The sequence below is a fragment of the Calcarisporiella thermophila genome (genome assembly GCF_041956535.1).
Source record: "Calcarisporiella thermophila strain CBS 279.70 unplaced genomic scaffold VTP21scaffold_16, whole genome shotgun sequence".
Lineage (NCBI taxonomy): Eukaryota > Fungi > Calcarisporiellomycota > Calcarisporiellomycetes > Calcarisporiellales > Calcarisporiellaceae > Calcarisporiella > Calcarisporiella thermophila.
This window is the reverse complement of record NW_027192206.1, coordinates 207,794-229,994: the sequence shown is the minus strand read 5'-3', so window position 1 is coordinate 229,994 and position 22,201 is coordinate 207,794. Positions and strand designations below refer to the sequence as shown.

The following is a 22,201-nucleotide window of genomic DNA, read 5'->3' as shown; positions in this document are numbered from 1 at the left end:
TGGACTATGTACAATAAAACGGGCACACCATCGTCCCGCCCAAGCAAAAAAGAGAATGCATCCTCCTCCATTTTTTTTTTCTACAGATAAGATGCTCGAGGGCTATCCTTCATTGGCCTAGCCAACCGTGTTCTGCTCTACATCTTCTGGCTCCCTCTCCAGATTCATGCGCAAGACCTCGTCAGTGGCATCCAGATCTACCTTTATTTCCCCATCTGCCACCTCCGGTTGTTCCAACTGCAACCCTTCCAACCCGGATGCCAACGCAGCAGCCTGAGCTTCATCGGCGACCTGTTGTGCTAGTCGTCCCTCCTTTTTCCTGGCTCGTTGCGTATTTTTCTTTTCCTTCCGTCGTTTCTTCCCCGTCACAGGATGACCACCCTCCTTCTCCGTTGTCTCCGGCCCGTGGTTCACCTTTTTTGGCTGACGGTGCTGTTTGGAGCCTGCGTCCCCCGTGTTCTTGCGTTTGCCAATGGCAGGGGACGGGTGTGATTCGTGGTATACCTTCCAGTAGATGTCCTCCTCCTCAGGACCCAGTGCACGGATACGAACGGTATCTGGACCGATGGGGATGCCACTTGAGCCATAGCATTTGACTACTTCGCGAGCAATCGGTAGGCGTAGATGCACATACCCCGACGTTTCGTCTCGACGGTAATCGACAAAGGAGATCTGCACATTCTTCTTTTCAAACGAAGTCTATTCCAAGACAAATAAAAAACACGAGATAGATTAGCACTTGACCCAACTTTAAATACAGCTCCAACCACGGAAAGAGTCTTTTCGAGGATAGAGCGGGCGGAGGATACCTTAATCACATGGACATCCAGGGACGGATCCAAGTCAAACAATTCAAGCACACGATTTCGACGATCATTTTGCTTTTGCGGCTTCGATGATTTTGTCTTCAACGGTTTGGCCGGCTTCAGCTTCTGGATCCGCTCAGCGAGATGTTTCGAGAGGGTGTTCTCTATTCTCCGCACGCGTGTCTCGCTTGCATCCACCTCAAGCAAGAGGGAGGCCCGAAGATGCTTCAGAATCAAGTCACGCGACTCGCTCAACTCCTTAATCTTTTTTAATGATGCAAGCTTGTCAACATACACCCCTAGAGAGGTGTAAAAAAAAAAGACCCATTAGTGAAATCATGGTCTCGATGCCAGCTATCATGGTCGGGTCAATCTAAGAAATTGAGAAGTTGAAGGGGTGTATCGCTTGTACTTACAGCCTTCCCTTGGATCGGGCGAGGATTGTTTAAGGAATCCCTCGATCTGATCGTCTCGAAAGTAGTGCTCGAGACGCTCTTTCAAGAGGGATTCCGAGGCACTCAGCGTGGATCCGATTTCAGCTAATGGAGGATCTGTGCTCATCCCCTGGGCACTGACGAGGGTACCATGGTCGCTAGCGGGGGCATCGCACACTGATGTCATCGTCGCGACCTCGTCTTCCAAAAACAGAAGCCATGAAGCCTACGATACTATGGGATTTAAAGTTGACAAACTAAGCCACCCAATCCATCCGAATGAAAGGATCTGCAGACAGGACATACCTCCTTCCTGTTGAGTTTTGGTTAGCGTGGAATAGAAGACCTTGATCACCTCCGTCTTTTCCGATGAAAAAATCAGGCCTCACTGGCTCAGAGCGCGATCAACTTGAGCGTCTTCTCAAGGAGACAAAATCCCTCAAACAGAAAGTCGATCAGCTGGAGAAGGAGAACCGGCTGCTTAAAAAGAGCATCTACGAGCTCTCCTCCCGCTACGCTGCAGACCAGCCGCATCAACATCCAGTGCGGCCGTTTGACCTGTCCAATCTAGATGAGGGGAAGGTTCCGAGGGAGGTCCGCGATGAGACTATTGATGCTGTGAGCGGATCGCGCTATATTGTGGAGGCTTTTGGTAAAATACCTGGGATCCTCTTTTCATTAAGAGCCTTTTCCCTATTGACGATATGCACCACTCCCCCCCCTCTCTCCTCTCTCTCCACCGTGATCCTTCCCAGGTTCCAACTCGACTCAGCGAAACCGGGACGGCAAACAGTTTCATCTGCGCTATGATCTTAAGGGTCATGCGGGGGCGATCTATTGCACGCAGTTTTCGCGGTGCGGCCGGTACTTAGCGACAGGCTCTTTCGACAAAACAGTGAGAGTGTGGGATGCCATGGTGACCCAAAAAGAAGTGAGTCGGATGCTCTAGAGCCTCTCTATGCAATCCATGATGGCTAAACTTGGCATGCTATTCTAGCTGGTGTGTTTGAAGGGACATAACTTGAATATTTCTGACCTGTCTTGGTCAAACGACTCCACTCTCTTGTTGTCGGGTGCATACGACCAGACGTGCAAAATGTGGAACATAGAGACCGAGAAACTGGTTTACAATTTTCACAGCGAGGGATTCGTTCAATGCGTGATGTTTGATCCTCAAGGTAGAGTTTGACCTATTCTCCATGTCGCCTACTTTCCAGTAAGATGCTGAAGGTCACGTGCGTTCCAGATAACCAGATTTTCTACAATGGGACCTCGCGGAATGTGCTGGCATTATGTGATATCCGAAAGCCTGGAGAGGCGATGGTGAAACGGAACGACTCCATGATTAACTCTCTGTAGGCTATCTTTTTTTTTTTGCTATCGTGATATTCTCCCTCATTCATCGCCCACCTTTCTTTCTCAATAATTTCCATGTTTGGTAGGTATGTATGCCGAGATGGCATACATGTCATCACAGGTGATGCAACAGGATATATCAAGACATGGGATATGCGGATAGGTAGCCCATACTTTTGGCCCACTTTTGAGCATTTTGGTATAGTGAATTCAATTCCGCTTACCTTTATTTTTTTGGGCTTCTCCCTCGGCATCAAGGCAATTGCGTCCAAACGTTTCAGAACGAGTCGAGCAAGAAACCAATCTCTCATATCGCTGTCTGCCAACGAACCGACGGTATTGACTGAATTGTGAAATGATCCTTTTAATGTGATCGAGGTGCTTATATCTTTTTGGTTTTCAGATGTATACGAAGAGCCGCGGTATATGGCCGTGAATAGCTATGATAACGGTACGTAGGGTACATTTTCTTTTCACTCGCCTTTCTTTGGACTCCAATGCCTCGACTCTATGGCACCATAGTTATCCGAGTGTACGATCGAGGTTTGGAACCGCCCAAGACGCCGCTAAGGGTTGTCCAAGCGTTGAAAGGGTATAAGAATAAGAATTGGCCCATCAAGAGCTCATTCTATTACGGAAAGGAGTGTAAGTAGAGGGCTGCTTGCTGTGTACGTGAAGGGGGATCCGCCTGCTCACCCACCATCGATGTGTTTGCTCCATCTACTTTTCTAGACGAAGCCACACGGTGGTCGACCACCCGAGACGAGGATGGAGAACTTTCGATCTCAGGCGACGTCAACGCCAATGATCGACCCTTGGAGGCGAGCATGCTGCTGGCCACCGGAAGTGCAGATCCATACGCCTATATCTATAACGTGGGAGTCTCAGAGGTCTCTTTTTTTTGCTCTCTATATTTCTCCATATTCCCACTCATCCTTCTTCTCTTCATAGGGCAATGCTGAACAGATCCAGCGGCTGGAGGGCCATACGGACCGGGTCTATGCAGTCAGCTTCCATCCGATGGAGCCCATCATTGCCACGTGCTCTGCCGATTTCACCGTAAAAGTATGGGCTCCTAATGGCCGCATTAAGAAGAAGGCGTGATGGATTTTTTTTTTGGCTTGTTCGAAATAAGCTTCTTTTCTTTTGTTGTGTATTTGTATATACCCCTCGCCTTTATTGTTGTTGGTTGAATGGAATTTCTTTTCTATGCTGACGCTTATTTTTATTATTATTTTTATTTCTATTGCCTTTATTGCTTTGTGTATATATATATTACAGAGAGGCGTTCCATCCTGCTGACACCCTTCACCTTCATCCAACTATTTATCGATACATCCTCTGATCTAATAGACGAGATAGTAGACTTTGTTGTTCATCTAGAATAGGTTGTTTAATAAAACCGTCTGAGACTTGTATGGATGCCTCCCATTCTCATGCAAGAGGGAGTAAAGGAAAAAAAAATGACGAATAGAGCAATGAGGGCCAAGACCCAAAAACCCAGGTATTCCAAGCAAACAAGAAGTTGGCGAATCCATTTATTCGAATAAAAAAAGAGGAAGAGGGAGAAACAAATGTACAGAGATCAGCAACAAAAAGACGAAAAACAACCAATAGATACGAAATGTACGGGGCATCTATTTGACATACTTTGAGAGGAATTTGCGGTGGAAATCGGAGCGTAGCATGTCGTTGATGAATCGCTTCTTTGGCTTGTTGTCCACACCCCGCGCCTGGTTTTTGAATACCACGTCGTCGTCCCACCTATTCACAACCCCCACCTCATACCATTAGTCTCAGATTCGATCAACAAAAGGCAAATCCTCTTACCGCCGCTTAATGTTAAAGTCCTTAGGCTCTGAGAGATTTAGCAATGGATTCCCAGTAAGGGCCTCCTCCTCGCGCTTCCTCTCCTCCTCTTCTTGTCTCTCACGCTCCTAGTAATAGAAGGGAAACAAAATCAGCATTCAAAAAGCAATCCAAGACGTTCAGGCAAGATCTCTCCTCATTACCTGGCGCTCCTTTTCCTCGGCACGCTCTCTCTTTATTTTCTCCAGTTCTCTCAAAAGCTCGGCTGTATCATCCTCATCGTCATCGTCATCGTCGTCGTCGTCATCCTCCTCCTCCTCCTCCTCCTCGTCCTTCTCACCATTTTTATCCTCCTCATCACTCTCCTCCTCATCGGAGTCGTCTCTATCTAACTCTGCAGTCTTCTCCAATAGTAATCGCCTCTTTTTCTCTTCCTCCTCGCGAAGGGCTGCATTTTCTGCTTCCAATGCATCATCCTCATCCTTTTCTACATAGAGAGATCCGCCTTCCGTCTTTCGGCGCTTCTCAAAGTGCTCGCGCTCAGCACGCAGGAGCCGCTCCTTAAGGTTCGCCTTGTTGACTTCATCGGTCGTTCCCTGGCCAGGTTGACTAGAAATCAAGGGAATCGAGTATAGGAAAAATAGATTACGGACCAGGAAATAAAAATAATAACTACCGATATTTCAGAATCTTGTTTGTAGCCACATCACGAGAGCTGTGTTGGAGGGTAGGCGCCTTGCTGTCCCGTCCGCGAGCAGGATCAAAGGTAGGTCTAGAAGAAATCACAAGAAACCAGAGTCAGCGACAAATCATAGGTTGCGAGCAAGACGATGTGTAGTTGTGTCTCGAAAATGAGAGAGATCAATGCTCCAAAGGCAAGCTGACTTACCTAGCGGCAGTAGTCATGGGATGATCTTGCGGTTTCTAATGGTAAAAGACAATTGATCGGCAACAGATCCTCACTCACCACCGTCCAGAAGGGAGTGTTGTGAGTGGCTTGTACGAAATCAAGAGTATCAGAAAGCATTTCAGACACTTTCACCTTCAATTCTAATCATCTGCACTTGGCGGCTCATGCACGCTCCAGCTTGACCTTGCTCATAGAAAGAAATGATGCATCGTTGGGAAAAAAAATTTTTAATGAATGCATTGGCATCAGAGCACTTTAGGCATATGAGCACGAGACTCGGCGTAACCTCGAGCCAGCGCCTACGAGAATGCCCCGTGATGGGTGGCCTGAGAAATGCGCAGGACAGAGTCTGTAGCACGTCGGCGAAGAGCTGGCGTCAGCCTCACTTGCGGGCCCATTGGCACGCAAGTCGTTGCAACTCAGGAAGATTCGATAGGCCCAAGCCTGGTTGCATCATGACACGACGCAAGAGGAGGCTGGGTGCATAGGGAGGAGTTAATACGCGAAAGAGTTTGGAAGCTGCGGCCGGATCGAAATAGGAACCCGAAATGCCATCCATGCGGCCAACCTCGCGACATCATTGGCGTCCATCCAATCTGATCCCATGGACCATTCTCTTCTCATTTAAATGGAACAGAGGAGCAGGCTCCGATTGCATAGTCTTATCCCTATCACTCGCCGCTCCTGCGCCAATGGGCCTGCGATCGCTATCCCAAACGGTCTTAATTTAATCTATACACAGACGGCTGGGCTGTTTATTGTTGTTGTTAGTGGTGTTGTTATTGTTGTTGTTGTTGTTAGGGCCTCAGGCGAGCCGGGGGAGAGAGTAGGGAAGCAAGCCTGCTGGGACAATGAGGAAAAAAAAAAAAAAAGCGACCCGGCTTGGAGGAAAAAACCTGCTGGGATCGATTGCGATGGATGGCGAAGGCGAGGGCTCCAGCAGAGACACTGGCGGCTACTAGGCTCGGTTTCAGAGAGGCCTGAGGCGAGCAAAAAGGAAATTGAGCAAAATATCAAATGAACTGGGAGGCGGGAGGGTGATTGCATGCGATCCACTTGCAGGTTGTTTGGAAAGGAGAAAAAAAAGGCATAAATGCGTGCGTTTATATAAACTTTTTAGAAATGTCAGCGGGTTTGGATTTGTTTACTTCATTTTATTGCTATTGTAAGAATAAACACGCTTTAGGCCTTGAGCCTCGTCTCTCTTCTTCTCCTCTTCTCCTGCCTCGCCCTCGCCCCCATCCCCCTCCTCGCCCTGCGCTCCCTCTCCCTAGCCCTCCCAGCGAACCCCCGGCTTCCCCTCGGAATCTCAGCGCATCTCTTACCCTGGACTCCATCGACAAGCAATCGGAGCGGGTGAGAGAGCCCCTCTCCCCCTCTGCCACCACCTCGCCAACCTCATTCTCCCCGCACACCCCCACCCACCAGGCCATCTCCTACCCGTTGGCCACCTCCACCACCGTCTTGCATACCGCCAAATGTCCCCCGCGCCCTCCCCCCACATTCAAGCGGCTCCCCGAGACCCTTCTCAGTAAGTCCGATTCCCAGTGCTTACCCCCTCTCATACAAAGCTCAACCCTTTTATTGCTAATACAAGACTTCATGTCCGAATCGATCTGGGGCCTACTGCCATGCAGCCCGGCGCGGTACTATAAGACATGCAAGCATTTGCCCGAATTCATGCTGTACATGCATCGCGTCACCACCCGGGGCCGAGTGGACGTGTGCTTGATGCTGGCCGCCCTCATTTACGTGGACAGGCTTAAGCGCAAACTGCCCCAAAACACAGTCGGCGACTATGGTGCTCCATCTCTGCTTTCTCCTATGTCCTCCTGCTTGCGCTAACTTGAGGCCCTATTTTTTTCTTTTTTCCCAATCCTCTTTGCGCTCTCGAAGGGTTTTGCCACAAGATATTCACCGCCAGCATCCTCATCGCATCCAAGGTCCTCTACTCCATCGACCCGCCGCTTGACCCGCTCGACCCGCGTCCACTCTTGACAAACAACAAGGTCATGGTTTCGGTGATCGATCATGTCTTTACCGTCAAGGAGATGCAATTGATGGAGCGCACGTTGCTGCAGTCGCTCGATTACGACGTGTGGATTGGGGCCGGCGATATAGAACGCTTCCTGGAGGAGCACCGCGGGGATTTGTTTCTGATGTGAACCTCCTTTTTTTTTCCTTGGCTGAATGGCTGATAAATTGTTTGTATATTTCCTATTGATATCCCTCCAACCTTTTGATTTTTTTCTTTTTACCTGCATCATTCAAAGTGTTTCACGTCTCCTTGCCTAATTAGTTAGCTTCGTTAATATTTTTTTTTTGGATTTCGGAATTCATCCTCCCTACCCTTCTTCGCGTTTTTCTCTTCACCCTCCCCCTTTCTCTTCGCACCAATATGTATTACTGCAACCTGCATTTAACCAACTTTTTTTTTCTTCCTTCACCTTTGGCAATCTCTTCTCTTTCTTCGAACGAATAAATACAAGCACATGGTTTTCTTTTCGACTTTTACGCTTCGCAGCCTTGTTTCGTAAATTTTTGACTTTTTTGCTCTATTATTTACTTGCTTAGAGTTAAGCAAGAGAGAATGGTGCCCAAGAAAATACAAGCTACGCGATCAAATGATCCGCTCAATGTTTACTCCGACGATTGATAACCGAGTTGGTAAGGGGGAGCTTGTTTGATAGGGAATGTGGCATTGCAAAGTACAATCGGGAAAAAAATCAAGAGCCATAGAGCATTCTGGGGGAAGATAAGGCGGACTAAGAAGTGCGACTCTAATTTTCTTGTCCCGCTGTCAGACACGTGTCGCCTGATTTTGCCCAAAAATGGCCTCGCTCTGGAGACTCGGGTGGCTCAAGAAAAATTGGGATCCCTCTCTGACTGGAGAATTCCTACATTCCAATGCACAGCCTTGGAGTGGGATCGCCCGCTCCAGTTTCCTAGATCAGCTATATGAAGGGCAATGGCCAAAAATTAACCTTAATAGAAGTCTCCTCTATTGCACCTTCTTCAATTCTATTTCGGTGCACGTCCTATATAAATCTCTTCCACTCTCCCCACTGCTCTTGGCCTTTTGGTTTTTTCGCCAAACATCCTATTCTATCGCCATCTCCCCATTGCTGTATCCTATCTTCTCTCCCTTCCCTAGGTACTGCGAGACACCCCTTACCCTCTCCTTACACGCTTTGCTTAGGAAAGCGGCATTGACCAATGTCTCTACCAGATTGGTCCAGCTCCCTTTCCATTCGTCTCAGGCGTATCCATCGCATCGAAAAATTGCTCCAGGCCAACCTGTGCCTACGCACAGGACAGCTCCTCCTGGCCGTGGTGGGGGTCGTTTCCGCCTCGACCCACTTGGCATCCCAGGCCACCAGCGCACCCCTCACCTACAAGCCGCCTTCATTTGGAGCAGAGCTGGGAGTCGCCGTGGGCGTGTGCTCCGCGCTGGCCGCGGGCGCCCTAATAGGGGCACGTGCATGGCATTCGCGATGGGGACTCAGCGGGCTCCTCGCCCGCACTCTTATATGTTCCAAGGCAGAGCTCGTTGCCTCTGTTCTCCTCGCCTTTCTCTGGATCCTTATCATCATCATGGTGTTGACGTGGGCCCCGCCCGTCGGAGCCGCGATGCTTGCTCTCCTGTGCGCGGCGTTCGGGAGTGCACTGTTGTGGGTCGGGGCTATCCTGGTGGTGGCCCAGTTGTTAGCGGACGACGCACGCGAGTACTACTTGAGAGGGAAAGTGCTGCCATTCGAGCCTGTGAAGGGTCTAAATATTATCCAGCCGGACCAGCCTAGTTCGAATCCTTCCCCCCCTCCTGCGGTGAAGTTGACGACAAGTACGGGCGAGAAGGCAGAGGAAGGGAGAAGGGAGGGGACCGTGAGGAAATCTTTCCCTGACACGACAAGGCTGATCAAGGAGAGGGTTTCCCTCCCCTTGCCTCCCCATCAAATCGCTCCCTCGATAGAAGTGGCACAGTGCTTTTTCCCCTCACCGCCCCCCGATAGCTCTCCCCAGCGCTTTTCCGCCTCCTTTCGGAATGGCCCCATCTCTCCACCCCGAAAACCTCCCCACCCCCCTCCCCTGCTGAACCACCGGAGCGAGAGCTTCAGGCTTCAGCAGCCTCCTCCACTGCGCAAGACGCCAAGCTACCTGCCCCGCATCAGCCGGCTGTCCCAAATCAGATTTAGCTTCGACGGCTTTTCGATGACAAACCGATTCTCCACCAACTCTTCCGTCTCTTCCAACTCCTAGTGAAGAAGTGCTCCGGCGCGGCCCCCGTTCAACCACAACCTTTCTCTTTTATATTTTGATATATACTTGTAAAAACTCCCTTCACGATACCATCGCCTCGTCTTTCACCTTTGGATGCGTCTCTATTTCCTATTCCTCTTCTTTTTTTCTTATGTTTAAATTTTCTTTATTATATCCTCTTTTTGCTGTCGTTGGATTGATTATTTCTCCAGGTTTAAGTTTCAATATTTCATCTCTCTTTTATTTTCAGGGTTTAGTCTATGTCACTCTGGTATCTGTAGACTTATGCTAACCAATACATCAGACTCTGACAGACAGGGCAACATTTCCCTAAAAAACCTCTATGGATTGAATAAGCACTCTTGCTATTTTTGCCAGTGTATGTTCCAGCCGAGACTACCAAACCATTTCATCGGTTTTCTAAGATCCCGCTCCATGGATACACACTGTTCAATCTCTCTTCAATTCACAAGGATACTCTCCCAGTTCTCCTGGGCTAGTCACATGGGGAATTGAAGACCGGCTCAGATATATATAGTTCACCCAAAATCAACAAATTGAATTTCACGTGAAGGGTTTTCAAATGAAACTTAGGAAAAGGAGGTGCCTACTTGTATTGCTTGGTTATAGAAAAGACGGCAATTCAAATTAGCTTTTCTCATGGCATCCTATCAGGAAACGGCTCAATTGTACCTCGAAGCATTGAGGGACAACTTGGAAGATGCCCGTTGGGCTATCACTCTTCTGCCACGCCTCTCCATCGCCTCTGCGAGGACGAATGAAAGGGGCAATCCTGAGCTCGTCTTTAACTTTACGGTGTCGGACGCGGAAAGCAACAGCTTTGGGATCATGCACGGCGGGTGCACCGCCACGCTCATCGACATTTGTACCTCCATAGCGGTGATGGCGCTTGAAAGTAATGGCTTGGTCCAGGATGAGAAGTAATATGATGGTCTCACCAAGAACTCTTGCCCCCCACTTCTTCTTTAGAGGAAACTTTCAGAACGGGCGGGGTGTCGACGAATCTAGCCGTGAACTACATCTCGGGTGCCCACACGGGCACTGCTTTGCTCGTGAAATGCTGTGTGAGACGGGTTGGCAAATCGCTGGCTTTCCTAGACTGTGACGTAGTGGAGAAGGAGTCCGGAAAGTTGATCGCCACTGCGACCCACACCAAATACGAAGCGGCTGTCTTTTCAAAGTTGTAGATGAGACAGCCAACGCTTATTCTTTTGGGCAACGGGGGCGAATTCTTTTTATTTTTTGTTTGCTTTATCCAATTTCTCTTTTATTTTTTTTTCTATTTCCTCCTCTTTATTCCCCTTTCCTCGACCAGTCCTTGTTTTTCTTTGTACTATAGACGCACTTCGATGTAGAACCCAGAACACCCATCTCAAAGAAGGGGGGTGAATCATCCGTAGAGGCAGCCCCTTCCATTTTCTAGTATTTAAGAATAAACGATATTTATGACCATGGTTTAATCGGTTGTTTCTTAGGAGGTTTAAGGTTGAGGAATGTATATGGGGGGAGATGAGGGGAGCGGGATGTGGATTGTATTTTAAGATAAAAGTGAACAATGAATATAGAAAGAGACAATAACATCAATAAAAAATCGCTTATAAAACATCGAGCATAGATTGCAAAGCAGAATAGCAAAAGAAGCAATGATACAAGAGATGAATAGCAGATAACTGGTTTAAGAGATAAATAGATGTAATAGCAAAAAAAAATCAGAGTACTATATACAAGGAGGAAGATAACAAAAACAAAAGTGGATTGATCTATTAATATCTATTCGTTGCCAAAGTGGGAGTGCGGAGCTGCCCCCTCTTCTCCGCAGACGCGAATGCTTTGTACCCAAGGGTCGGCCATCACGTCTTCTATGGAGGCGCGGGTGTTGGGATTGGGGTCCAACATCATCTTGGTCACGGCTCGCGCCTCTTCAGGAATACAACTCAATAAATCGCCAACCACGCCACTCTCCAGTTCCCGCACCCAAGCGGTGAACCGCTTGTCGTTCCACTCGGCCACCTTCCAAGGGAACCTCTTTAGAATCATACACACAAGGATCACGCCCAGGGACCAGATGTCCGCTTTCTGAGCGTCGTACGATTTCTCTGTCAAGACTTCGGGGGCAACATACGCATCGGATCCGTAGAATCCGGTGGCCATTTCCGGTGCAAGGTGCTGGTGTCGCTGCACGACCACCGCACTGCCAAAGTCAATGAGCTTGACCTCACCATCCTCGGACATTCGCACGTTCTCCAGCTTTAAGTCTCGATGAGCGACGCCCATCTGGTGCATGTAGTGAACTCCGTTGACTAGTTGCCGGAACGTGCATGCTACTTCGTCGGGAGACATGCCACGGGTGGCCATGGCAAATAAGTCGTGTGGTGCATACTCCATCACCATGTAGTAATCCTCGCCATCCCGCCATAGCGAATCGGAGCGGATGATATTGGGGTGGCGAAGAGTGGAGGTGATGCAGTGTTCGCTGACGATCTTCTTGGCTCGCTCCCGCAGGTCACGCTCTTCCTCTAATTCGGCAAGCCGCTCCTTTTTACCCTTGAGGCGGAACAGAGACTTCTTCTTGTGCGCGGTGGATCGTGAGGGAGACGCAAAGTGCTTCACTGCCAAGAGATCGCCCCCATTCTGCACAAGTCGGACGGTTCCACTGCTTCCATTGCCAATCACACCAGCCCAGTTGCCAAATTGATCGGCAAAGTGAGAACGAAGCTGATTGCCGTAGTACGATGGTAGTTTAGAGGAGGGCCGTTTGAGTTTGCTGTGTTTGCGGGGAGCCTTCACCACAAATCGGGGTGGCATCTCATCTTCATTGTCGAAGTAGCGAGTCGGCTCATTGGAGAGATAGGGTAAAGAGGATGAGGAATTAACGAACGTAGGGTCAGTAGCAAGAGACTTGGATGACGGTATGCGGAGGTGATTGCTGTTGTGGTTTTGTACTTGTAGCATTGCTAGAGTAGTTTGTGAATTTTTCTATTTTTCTTTTTAAACGGAATGGGAGAGAAAAGGGGGAAGGACTCTAAAATAGGGTACGCTAATTTATAATAATTCCAAGCAAAACAACTTGGCAAGGCAATTATCCGTGGCAGAATCGGCCTGCGGAGCAGGGTTCATCCGAGATCCCGCATATTCCGCACTATCCACCGGTTGTTTGCTAGCGATTGTGACTGCGAATCGCACGATTATCTCTCGTTTTAACTACCTCCACGGGAGAAATTGGGGAACCTACGGGCCATATTTGGTCTAGGGAATTTCGATCCTTTCGCTCGACCCCTTCTGCAGACCAATCCGGGGAGAGACAGGTTCTAAATCGTCTCCACGGTGAGCGCCATGATTGGGGCGACGTATTTTGCAGTATCTAGCAATTTACCTAAAATGGCATAAGTGACTGAGCGTTTATTAATAATGACTGTGTGATCTTGGCCCCGTCTAAAAATGGGAGGGTGACAGGCCCGGTCGTCACCCCAGGATTACGAAATGGATGACGAATGCCTAGAAAGTCCTTGGGCCAGAGGCCAAGCCGGCCGATAAGGGCTCTTCTTTCCCTATCTCCTGGGCATCCGTAACCGTTCAAATCATAGAGACTATATCAGCTCTGATCCGACTCGGTCTATCCTATCGTTTCCCCATAGTTCAAGGATTCGGCTCCTACATCATTCCCAGTCAAGCATCGTGTTTCATCTTTAATAATATGAAAAATTTCCCATGCTTGTTTACAACCATTTTGGGCGTGCATCCGGTTTCAAACAAAATGCACCTAGAAATTTCCTCATTTAGTCTGGAAATCGCATAGATTTCGCATTCGAGTTGTTTTTCTTCAAACATCATAATAGTGAATCATTGCGAGCTCATTCACGTCAAGGAGCACTTATCTAAATCTCCGTAACTTCATGAAATTCTCGTCACATGAAACCTTTCTGCTCAGTCAGACTGATATTACAGCACAATATATGAGTTAACTCTAAATTGCAAATCACTTCGATTTTTAATAAAATAGCTATCCTTGACACCTGAAATAAGTCAAAATTTCAAGTGTCGAACTCTCCAACTGAGATTTTAGAAAACAAAATCTCAAGACAATCCTTGACAAAGAGAGCACTGTAACTCTAGATGCATGATAAAAGCCAAAATACTCTTGCTTTCAACCAGAGGAAAGCAAAATCATCTCCATTCATAAGCACTATCGCTTTGAAGATATTCCCCGTTTCGAACGGTCCGCCTCACAGTCGCAAATTCAGTTTGAAATCTAGGATACGAATCCTTTTCTTCTCTTTGAGCTCTTCGCAATTCTGCTTAACAACAGACTAACGAGTTAACAGAACCTGCTCAGTACATGATGTCAATTGGACTATACATGCAGTTCTCTTTGGTAATTATGGTACAATAGCAAGTAAAAGAAAATCGCGATCAATGATTCTCCTAAAGAATATTGAATATTATTACAACGGCTCTAATCAGTTGACATTAGAGTTGGAAGCATGTATATTGCATTCTATTTAGAGTATATGTTGCTGTTAGCAATAGAAAATAGTTTGTTGCTTACGTGCATAATGAAATTGAATTAGTACTTTGCGGGTCCAGTAAACACTATTATTTGCCCAAGCCGATTATAATGAAGGCGCTTAGAAGCGCGGGTAGAATGTCGATACTCTGCTGAATTGGCCCACCCATTCGGATAATCTAAGTCAAGCTCCCTCACGTATGAAAATGACTTTCGAGCTTAAAATACGCGAGCCATACCTCTTGAACATAAATATTTCAACACAATTTCCGTCAATCGGATTTCCTAAGGTCATGGTTCATGTACCTATTAGGGAAAATGAATATTGATTATACTTTAGATAGCGGTGAGAATTCTGATTAGAATTTGAAAATATTTATGCGTATAACGGTTCTGTGGGAGATGAGAAAGTCAAAACCAATGCAAAGGATCAATTGATGACAAGGTGGCCTTTGGATCTTAAGAAGAAGGGATAGAAAACATCAAGGGTCAAAAGGCATATGTCGAGGCTTGAGTCACTTGGACTGTGCAGATAGATTATGAAACGGGCGTTCTGATTATAAAGTTGAATTAGATCGGTGAATGGGAGTTGGGGGAGGGTGCGAGAAGGAAGGGGAAGGTCAAAAGAAGAAATGGAGTCAAGGAATCATATCTTCATTCTCGTACCCAACATGTTTGGTATAAGCCTGGAATTCCAATCCGTTCTCTTGGCAGCCTCCTGTGAATTCCTTTATCATTATTTCAAGGGTTTATGTTCATAAATCCATACACAGAAAGCTGTAACTATAGGAAGATTTCCTGGTATAGGTCAGAGGTTCAGGTGCAACGGCTGATAGCCTCAAAGAAAATGGGCTCATGCCAGCGAGCAAAACCTTTTTCATTCTTTAAAGTTTCTACCTTCAAACGCTGTTTGAAACCTCTCTATTTTATTTAGAAATAGTACTAAGGGATTCAAAGTGGATAATAATGCCACTACTAAAAACTAATCAGACTACATGAATTTGGAGTGAATTTTATGATAAGTGTTATGATAAGTATTTTTAATAGGTATTGGGCATCTAATAAAACACTGGCACGTCTGAAATAGCCTTCACAACATGGTAAAATGCCCTTTTACCTCAATTATTTCTGCAACCCCCCATAAAAGAAGGGTGGGGAAGTTATTATAAAAAATTGCAGAGTCTTTTAAAATTATTTTAGAAGTATTATCGCATAATTAAGGTAAATTTGAGAATGTTAAAAAAAATCTACTAGAAGAAGGGAAAGTTTTGATGGTAATTTTTGGAAAACAACCTCAAGCGAAGGTAAATCCAATGCACTAATTATGAGAACATTGGAGTGAATATTCGTAAGCGTGATCAGCTTTCAAAGTTTGTTAAAATACTTAAGATTTATATCTGAATTGTTTGGCCAAACCATTTTTATGATTTTAATTACGATTCTTTGTGAATCTCTGTTAACCAACCCTATCCGCTCGAATGATGCCAAAAATAGAAATTGTATCTACGTGTAATTTCTATTCTTATTTCGCATAGAAGCTTTAATAGCCTTCCAAAGGGTAATATATAGGTGGCCTTCTTCTCGATAGGCGTGCATAAGCGTTAGTAGTACCGTCTAAGTATCCCCTCAACAATGCCATCTTTATCTTTATTCTCCAAAGAGGATATTTTCCCGGTCCCTGATACCCCCTACTTTCTCACCCCTTTCCACCCCTCTGATAAAGAGGCTATGATTCAGGCCATGAATGATCCTCTCATATTTGAATTCACAGGCATTCCCACGCCATTCACTCCTGACGATGCAGATCACTATATTTCCTATCTCCCCAACCTTCCCGATCGTCACGTTTTTGCCATCCGTACATCAGAGGGCGACTACATCGGCACCATCAACATTGATCAACTCTCACCGGAACGCGCCAAGGTTTCCGAAGTCGAAGAGGGTACATGGCAAGTGGGATTCTTGCTAGCAAAAGAATGGAGAGGCAAAGGGGTGCTGAATCCAGCATTGCGGTTTATACTAGAGGAGTTTGCATTTAAGAGGGAAAAGCTGGAGTCGATCTACGGTTTTGCCAGTGTGGGAAACTGGGCCTCCCGCCGCAATATGGAGAAGGTTGGGTTCGAGTTTTTGGGCGAGGTTGGGAACCCCATACCCAAGCCAAATAAGCCAGGAATCAGCGTGAAATTGTGGAAATTTATAAAGCGTAGAGATCACAAGTAAAATTGGGGCTACAGATATTTTGTCAATGCACCCCATTTTTCATAATTATATTGCTAAATTCAATCTGTTCAGTCAAAGTATATGCCAGATTATTTTTAAATAAAAGTAGATGCCCTACAAAAAGCTCCAATGGTTAAGAAATTTGTAGAAACCATAGAGGTGTGAAAACATATAGAATCGCGAACCCTACCTCTATGGTTTCTTTATGTGGTTCAATGATTTCTTATTCCATATTTCTTAGCTTTACTATACCTTTAACTTGCCGTTTATTTACTCTTTTCTCTGAAATGTTACTTTTCATTTTTTTTTTATCAGATTAATCAAATAAAATATTTGTTAAAAACTTCTGCCATATTGGGATTTTATATTATGGTAATTCTGTTTGTACCCGGGTATAACTATTAATTACCGCTACGTTGTTTAATTACTGCTACATGAAAGGAAGGATTTTTCTCTAATATCATTACAAGAACAGCAAATGCTTGCTCGCATATGCGAGCTTGTCTACGAAATCGCCCATCATCTAAGCGAAAAAGAATATCATCGCGAAAATGGGGAGATTTGGTAACCAAGGTTCTTGGAGATAAATATCGAGAGGTGTAAATGAAAAGTAAGAAAAGTCCAAAATCCCAACTAGTATAGTCATCCACATCCGCTTCATCAAGTTGAATCAATGCAACACGATAAGAATTTCCAAAAACTCTATTTCCGAGAGTGATGGCAAGACAATTGATTAAAACATATCAATTCTTTTTGAAAATTTTAATACGATCAAAAAGCAAAACGCAAAAACGCCAAAAATCGAGCGTGAACCCTCTCGGTATATTTATTCTGATTAAAAATCAGCCAAATATGAAATTAGAGCGAAGAAGTATATGTCGTGGATGGATCGAAAAAAATCTAGGAAAAAATTAAAAATTGTATAGTGGGTAAAAAAAAATCAAAGTGTAAATTATGCTTAAGTTTGCATTTGTTCGAGTACCTCAGTGTATTTTAAAAGGCTGTATCTGTCGGGGGCTAATTAAACTATTGAAGTTGAATGATGTCACAAATGAAAAATATACTCCATTAACATTCAATAGAATGAGTGCGTTAAGGGTGGAATGGAGTACTACTTACGTTCTATTAAAGATTAACAAATGACACAAATGTGAAATAATTTCCATTAACATTCAGTAGAATTGGTGTGTTAAGGGTGGAATGTAGCGCTACTTGCGCTCTATTAAAGATCAACAAATGGCATAAATGAGAAATATATTCCATTGGCATTCAGTAGAATGGATGCGTTAAGGGTGGAATGGAGTGCTACTTACCTTCTAGTAAGCAAATTGCACAAGTGAGAATTATATTGAGTATTCAGCAAAGAGATTACATGTATTCTGCGATCCAACTAAGCTTGTTTAATACATTATGCCAAATGGCCTATACATGCATTTATCTTTGATAATTGTTGTATGTAATAGTAAGCCTCGTTTTTTGCTTTTCTCATGATATGTAATAAGGTTAATATTATTAACTCGTTATGGTTGAATTATTATATTATTGTGGTGTAATATTTGTTGGAAGCTATATTCAATATTGATCTGTGAATTCATATTCTTTTTCATTTTCTATTCTTATTTAAAACCACCTACTATTTCTTTTTGCTCCTCACCGATCTCTATTTTTTACTAAGATCCTCTATCTACCTTACGAACCCTGTTATATTGTAATAGTGCAAAGCAAAAAGTTTTCGAGCAAATATTCCTCATTGGGTATTACAGTGGCTCTAATCATTTATATTAGCGTCGGAAGCATAGAATTGAGCAATAGTGCCCAATTGCTCTTTGTAAGCTAGAGAAGATAAAGTATCTTTTAAAGTTGCCTTGCCATTTTTACATGTTGCATTTGGGAAGAAATGTGTCCTAAACTGAGAAATAAAACAGGAAATAAAAGTCGTAAGAATTGCCATAATGAAAATAAAATCACGATATAATGGGTATATAAGCTGATATAAATTTGGTATACAATTTTTGATGACGAGAAGTTGAAGAATGCAATAAAAAGTATTTGTGAATTATTACTCTAGTTTATCGAATTTTAATAATATGCTAATAGTTGCAGATATTTCGGAAAGGTTGATTCTCCAATCTCTTAATCCAGTATGTCTGCTCAGGCTCGGAACATCCTTAGCTTTTATTTAAGGAGATGTTCTAGGCCGTGTAACTTGTATTTTTCGGAGATTTTTACATAACTAGCTGCACCACATGATGGTTGCCGTGTAATTCTGACTTCGCTCTCGCTTGACTGGTTTGGTTACCCTGCCACATTTCTAGGGAGGTAAATATAAGCTTTGATAATAGTCCACCGACTTAGTGTAAGAATTCAGTCCAGGCTTTCACCCCCAATTATGTCGGCGCTTTCTCATTTTTCCAATGAAGACATCATTGCTGTTCCAGACAGCCCCTACTTTCTCACCCCCTTCCATCCCTCCGACAAGCAAGCGCTTGTGAATGCCCTCAACGACCCTCTTATCTTGGAATACACCACGCGCATTTCTTCGCCTTACACTTTGGAGGATGCAGAGAATTTCATTTCGCAAACATGCAAACTTCCCAATAGACATCTTCGGGCCATCCGTACATCGGACGGGGAGTATGTAGGTACCATCAGCATTGAACAGCTCACTCCAGAGCGCGCAAAGGAAGTCGAAGCCGAAGAAGGGGCATGGGAGGTGGGATACTTACTGGCTAAGGAATGGAGAGGCAAACAAGTGTTGACGCCGGTAGTTCGCCTCATGGTGGAAGAATTTGCATTTAAACGGGAAGGGCTAAAAGCCATCTGTGGATTTGCGAGCGTGGGCAATTGGGCCTCGCGTCGTATTATGGAGAAGGTAGGGTTTGAGTTTTTAGGTGAGATTGGTCATCTAATCACAAAACCAAATCAGCCTGGGAGGGGAATAAGAGTGTGGAAATTTATCAAAAGAAGAGCCGATGCTCCTCAATAAAGAAATTTTCTTTTCATAATACCATACAAGTCCAAGTTGCATAAACTGCGTCACCCGCCTCTATCTCGGATAATGTTAATTCTAGGTTAAGCTATACAGTAATGGATCTGTTTATTTCCTGGTGATATTGCTACTAAAAAAATAACAAGCACTTGAATTGTTGGTAACTTGGGAGCAACTCAAATATAGAATCCCAATATTATCATTCAGGTTATGATAGAATTTCTCGATTTTTTTTTCAACACTCTTCTTGGTTGATACACCATCGTTTAGTACTTGGAAAACACTTGGCTGAAACAGTACTCGCAGTCGTTCTCTGCCTAATTAAAGCATATTATTGGATCTGCTTAAGATAGGGTGCTTCGCAGAAACTAACTTTTCTGCCATTAAAAGAGTCAGGCTAGATTTTCAAGAAAAACGGTAACTACGATAGTTTATTAATGATACTGAATAGCGGAGCTATTCTGGACTTTGGCGTTTAGATTTGGATGAGGGAGATAAGAGGCTTCATTATGCTCATATTTTGCAGTGAGTTCTGCAGGTTCATCCCAAGTTTATAAAGCTCAAAAAACTTTGTTGGCGTCCTCTAGGGTGGGTGTTAAAGCAAGCATCTAGGTGCCCAGCACTAACATGGGAAAGAGCATGAACTATGGTTTAAATGTACTCTGTAATCTGGGTTGTGTAGTGAAGTTACAAGCCAACCCAAAAGCTAACTTTGATGTTTGCCACCTGTGGCTTGTTTGTGACATCATTTAAATAGGGCCATTATTTTCATCTTCGAGCAGTGAATAGAAACGCAGTTGACTATGCGGAGGGCCATTTCTTCCCTTCGCTCTTTACCCGCTATTAATGCAGCCGACAGGGCTGCGGTGTGTATGAATAGAATTTCACAACTGAATAAAGAGATAAATGCGATAATTGCTTTGGAGTCACAAGAAAAGGTAGGGCAAGAAGCCAGAGACGCAGATGAGCGAAGGAAAAAAGGTATAAGAAAAAAAAAGCAAGAATTAGCACGTCTAGTTTGGGGTTAATTCTTAATATTTACTTTCGCACCAGGAGTGGCAAAGAGTCCTATTGATGGAATGACGGTAGCAATTAAAGACAACTTCTGTACTAAAGATTTCGAAACGAGTTGTGCTTCGGCCATGTTAAGGGGTATTTATTTAATTGCTGGCCAATTTTTATTATCCTGTCTCTCTAATTTCATTTCTACCTACTGTGCGATTTAAGAATTCAAATCCCCTTTTGATGCGACGGCAGTGACACTGCTAAAACGAGCTGGCGCCATTATCGTCGGCAAGACTAATATGGACGAGTTTGGAATGGGGTGAGTGGTTACTTTCACAAAATCATGAATAGGGGGCAGTTTATTTAATGCTTATTAATTCCTTGCATGGTCTCTAGATCTGCAAATGTACATAGTGAATTTGGTCCAGTTTTTAATCCTCGTTCGTCTTCGTTTGAATCAGGTTCGGGTGCTCGAGTGGCCGGAGGAAGTTCGGGGGGGAGTGCAGCAGCAGTGGCATCTGGAATGTGCTATGGGTAGGCCATATGAATGGTTTTTTTTTGTATGGCATTATGCATGTTTGGGGATCATAACGCTATCCTTTATTTCGATTTCAGAGCACTAGGCTCAGACACGGGTGGGTCTGTTCGCCTTCCTGCATCGTTCTGCGGCGTGGTGGGATTTAAACCCTCCTATGGTCGTGTGTCTCGTTGGGGACTGATTTCATACGCAAATTCTCTCGATACGGTGGGAATTTTAACTTCATCGGTAGAGGAATCAGAGAAGCTTTATGAGATTATTTCCGCGTATGACAAGAAAGATCCTACCTCTATGCCTGTTGAACTTCGAGAAGATATCAAAAAGACAGAACCGAAATATATACCCCGATCCGATGCCTACGATCTTACCGGTCTTCGCGTGGGAGTACCACAGGTAAATTTTTACCTATTGTTTGGCTCTTCTAGATGATATCTTAGTTTATTCTTGCGCTGGCTCTATTTAGGAATACTTCGTGTCTGAACTAGCCGGTCCTATCCGGCAAATATGGGCAGAGGGTGTGCAACGCCTGCAGAATCAGGGCGCAAGCATCCACCCCGTATCTTGTCCAAATACCCGGTTTGCATTGTCGGCGTACTATGTATTGGCACCTGCGGAAGCATCCTCTAATCTGGCCAGATATGACGGTGTTCGATATGGTAAAACGAAATAAGAAGCCGCCTTGTCTGGCTCATGGCAACTGATTTGCATATTTTCGCAAAAGGTCATCGAAGTGAAAGTGAGATGAACGAAAGCTCCGAGCCTCAATCTTCCCTCTACGCCACTACTCGTCAACAAGGTTTCGGTGCCGAGGTGCGGCGACGTATTCTACTTGGAACTTATGTGTTGACATCGGGTGCATTCGAGGGGTATTTCCTACAGGCGCAGCGAATACGGAAACGGGTGCAGGAAGATTTCAACCGCGTCTTCCGCATATCTAATCCTCTTCAAGCGTCACCGAGTGGGGGGTCGGAGGAGGGTGTCGATGTCCTGCTGACCCCGACTGCCATCTCCACCGCCCCGTTAATGCGGGATTGCGTGAGCGGTGATGTAGATATTTTGGACGCTTACGTGAATGACGTGATGACGGTCCCTGCTAGTCTAGCCGGTAAATCATCTGTGCCTGCCCTTCCAGGCGCTCTGCCAGTTGAAAATGGGGGGCATATTTATTGATTGATTCTCCTTTATGGTGACTTTTAGGTATCCCAGCCATGTCTGTTCCGTTTGGAAAATCTCCGGAGGATGGGTTGCCGGTCGGGCTCCAGCTCCTTGCTCAATATGGCCAGGAGCCTACCCTTTTCCATGTAGCCAAAGTACTTCAATCCATCAAAGCATAGACATAAAATAAAGCGAAA

General features: G+C 45.1%; 10 protein-coding genes across 10 annotated transcripts; 7 read left to right on the top strand and 3 right to left on the bottom strand.

Moving 5' to 3' along the window:
* Nucleotides 1-117: 117 nt before the first annotated feature.
* On the bottom strand, nucleotides 118-1,427 carry VTP21DRAFT_3002 (uncharacterized protein; the record flags this gene model as incomplete). The annotated part of the gene is made up of 3 exons (XM_069393258.1): nucleotides 118-699; nucleotides 810-1,105; nucleotides 1,223-1,427. The coding sequence occupies 3 exons, from the start codon at nucleotides 1,425-1,427 to the stop codon at nucleotides 118-120; spliced, it is 1,083 nt and encodes a 360-aa protein (XP_069249612.1).
* Nucleotides 1,428-1,609: 182 nt separating this feature from the next.
* VTP21DRAFT_3001 (uncharacterized protein) lies at nucleotides 1,610-3,700 on the top strand (the record flags this gene model as incomplete). The annotated part of the gene is made up of 10 exons (XM_069393257.1): nucleotides 1,610-1,892; nucleotides 1,996-2,171; nucleotides 2,238-2,418; nucleotides 2,487-2,595; nucleotides 2,683-2,759; nucleotides 2,855-2,932; nucleotides 3,000-3,047; nucleotides 3,119-3,241; nucleotides 3,329-3,486; nucleotides 3,548-3,700. The coding sequence occupies 10 exons, from the start codon at nucleotides 1,610-1,612 to the stop codon at nucleotides 3,698-3,700; spliced, it is 1,386 nt and encodes a 461-aa protein (XP_069249611.1).
* A 533-nt stretch (nucleotides 3,701-4,233) lies between these two features.
* Nucleotides 4,234-5,311, bottom strand: VTP21DRAFT_3000 (uncharacterized protein; the record flags this gene model as incomplete). The annotated part of the gene is made up of 5 exons (XM_069393256.1): nucleotides 4,234-4,360; nucleotides 4,427-4,533; nucleotides 4,609-5,014; nucleotides 5,082-5,177; nucleotides 5,295-5,311. 5 exons carry the CDS (start codon nucleotides 5,309-5,311, stop codon nucleotides 4,234-4,236), a joined length of 753 nt encoding a protein of 250 aa, XP_069249610.1.
* Nucleotides 5,312-5,578: 267 nt separating this feature from the next.
* Nucleotides 5,579-7,480, top strand: VTP21DRAFT_2999 (uncharacterized protein; the record flags this gene model as incomplete). Its single annotated transcript, XM_069393252.1, has 3 exons — nucleotides 5,579-5,795; nucleotides 6,502-7,116; nucleotides 7,212-7,480. 3 exons carry the CDS (start codon nucleotides 5,579-5,581, stop codon nucleotides 7,478-7,480), a joined length of 1,101 nt encoding a protein of 366 aa, XP_069249609.1.
* A 1,051-nt stretch (nucleotides 7,481-8,531) lies between these two features.
* Nucleotides 8,532-9,572, top strand: VTP21DRAFT_2998 (uncharacterized protein; the record flags this gene model as incomplete). The annotated part of the gene is made up of 1 exon (XM_069393251.1): nucleotides 8,532-9,572. One exon carries the CDS (start codon nucleotides 8,532-8,534, stop codon nucleotides 9,570-9,572), a length of 1,041 nt encoding a protein of 346 aa, XP_069249608.1.
* A 660-nt stretch (nucleotides 9,573-10,232) lies between these two features.
* Nucleotides 10,233-10,780, top strand: VTP21DRAFT_2997 (uncharacterized protein; the record flags this gene model as incomplete). The annotated part of the gene is made up of 2 exons (XM_069393250.1): nucleotides 10,233-10,488; nucleotides 10,563-10,780. 2 exons carry the CDS (start codon nucleotides 10,233-10,235, stop codon nucleotides 10,778-10,780), a joined length of 474 nt encoding a protein of 157 aa, XP_069249607.1.
* Nucleotides 10,781-11,363: 583 nt separating this feature from the next.
* VTP21DRAFT_2996 (uncharacterized protein) lies at nucleotides 11,364-12,545 on the bottom strand (the record flags this gene model as incomplete). The annotated part of the gene is made up of 1 exon (XM_069393249.1): nucleotides 11,364-12,545. One exon carries the CDS (start codon nucleotides 12,543-12,545, stop codon nucleotides 11,364-11,366), a length of 1,182 nt encoding a protein of 393 aa, XP_069249606.1.
* A 3,184-nt stretch (nucleotides 12,546-15,729) lies between these two features.
* Nucleotides 15,730-16,317, top strand: VTP21DRAFT_2995 (uncharacterized protein; the record flags this gene model as incomplete). The annotated part of the gene is made up of 1 exon (XM_069393248.1): nucleotides 15,730-16,317. One exon carries the CDS (start codon nucleotides 15,730-15,732, stop codon nucleotides 16,315-16,317), a length of 588 nt encoding a protein of 195 aa, XP_069249605.1.
* A 2,389-nt stretch (nucleotides 16,318-18,706) lies between these two features.
* Nucleotides 18,707-19,303, top strand: VTP21DRAFT_2994 (uncharacterized protein; the record flags this gene model as incomplete). Its single annotated transcript, XM_069393247.1, has 1 exon — nucleotides 18,707-19,303. One exon carries the CDS (start codon nucleotides 18,707-18,709, stop codon nucleotides 19,301-19,303), a length of 597 nt encoding a protein of 198 aa, XP_069249604.1.
* An 806-nt stretch (nucleotides 19,304-20,109) lies between these two features.
* VTP21DRAFT_2993 (uncharacterized protein) lies at nucleotides 20,110-22,183 on the top strand (the record flags this gene model as incomplete). Its single annotated transcript, XM_069393246.1, has 8 exons — nucleotides 20,110-20,287; nucleotides 20,360-20,458; nucleotides 20,534-20,630; nucleotides 20,708-20,845; nucleotides 20,927-21,242; nucleotides 21,313-21,505; nucleotides 21,571-21,954; nucleotides 22,047-22,183. 8 exons carry the CDS (start codon nucleotides 20,110-20,112, stop codon nucleotides 22,181-22,183), a joined length of 1,542 nt encoding a protein of 513 aa, XP_069249603.1.
* Nucleotides 22,184-22,201: the final 18 nt, after the last annotated feature.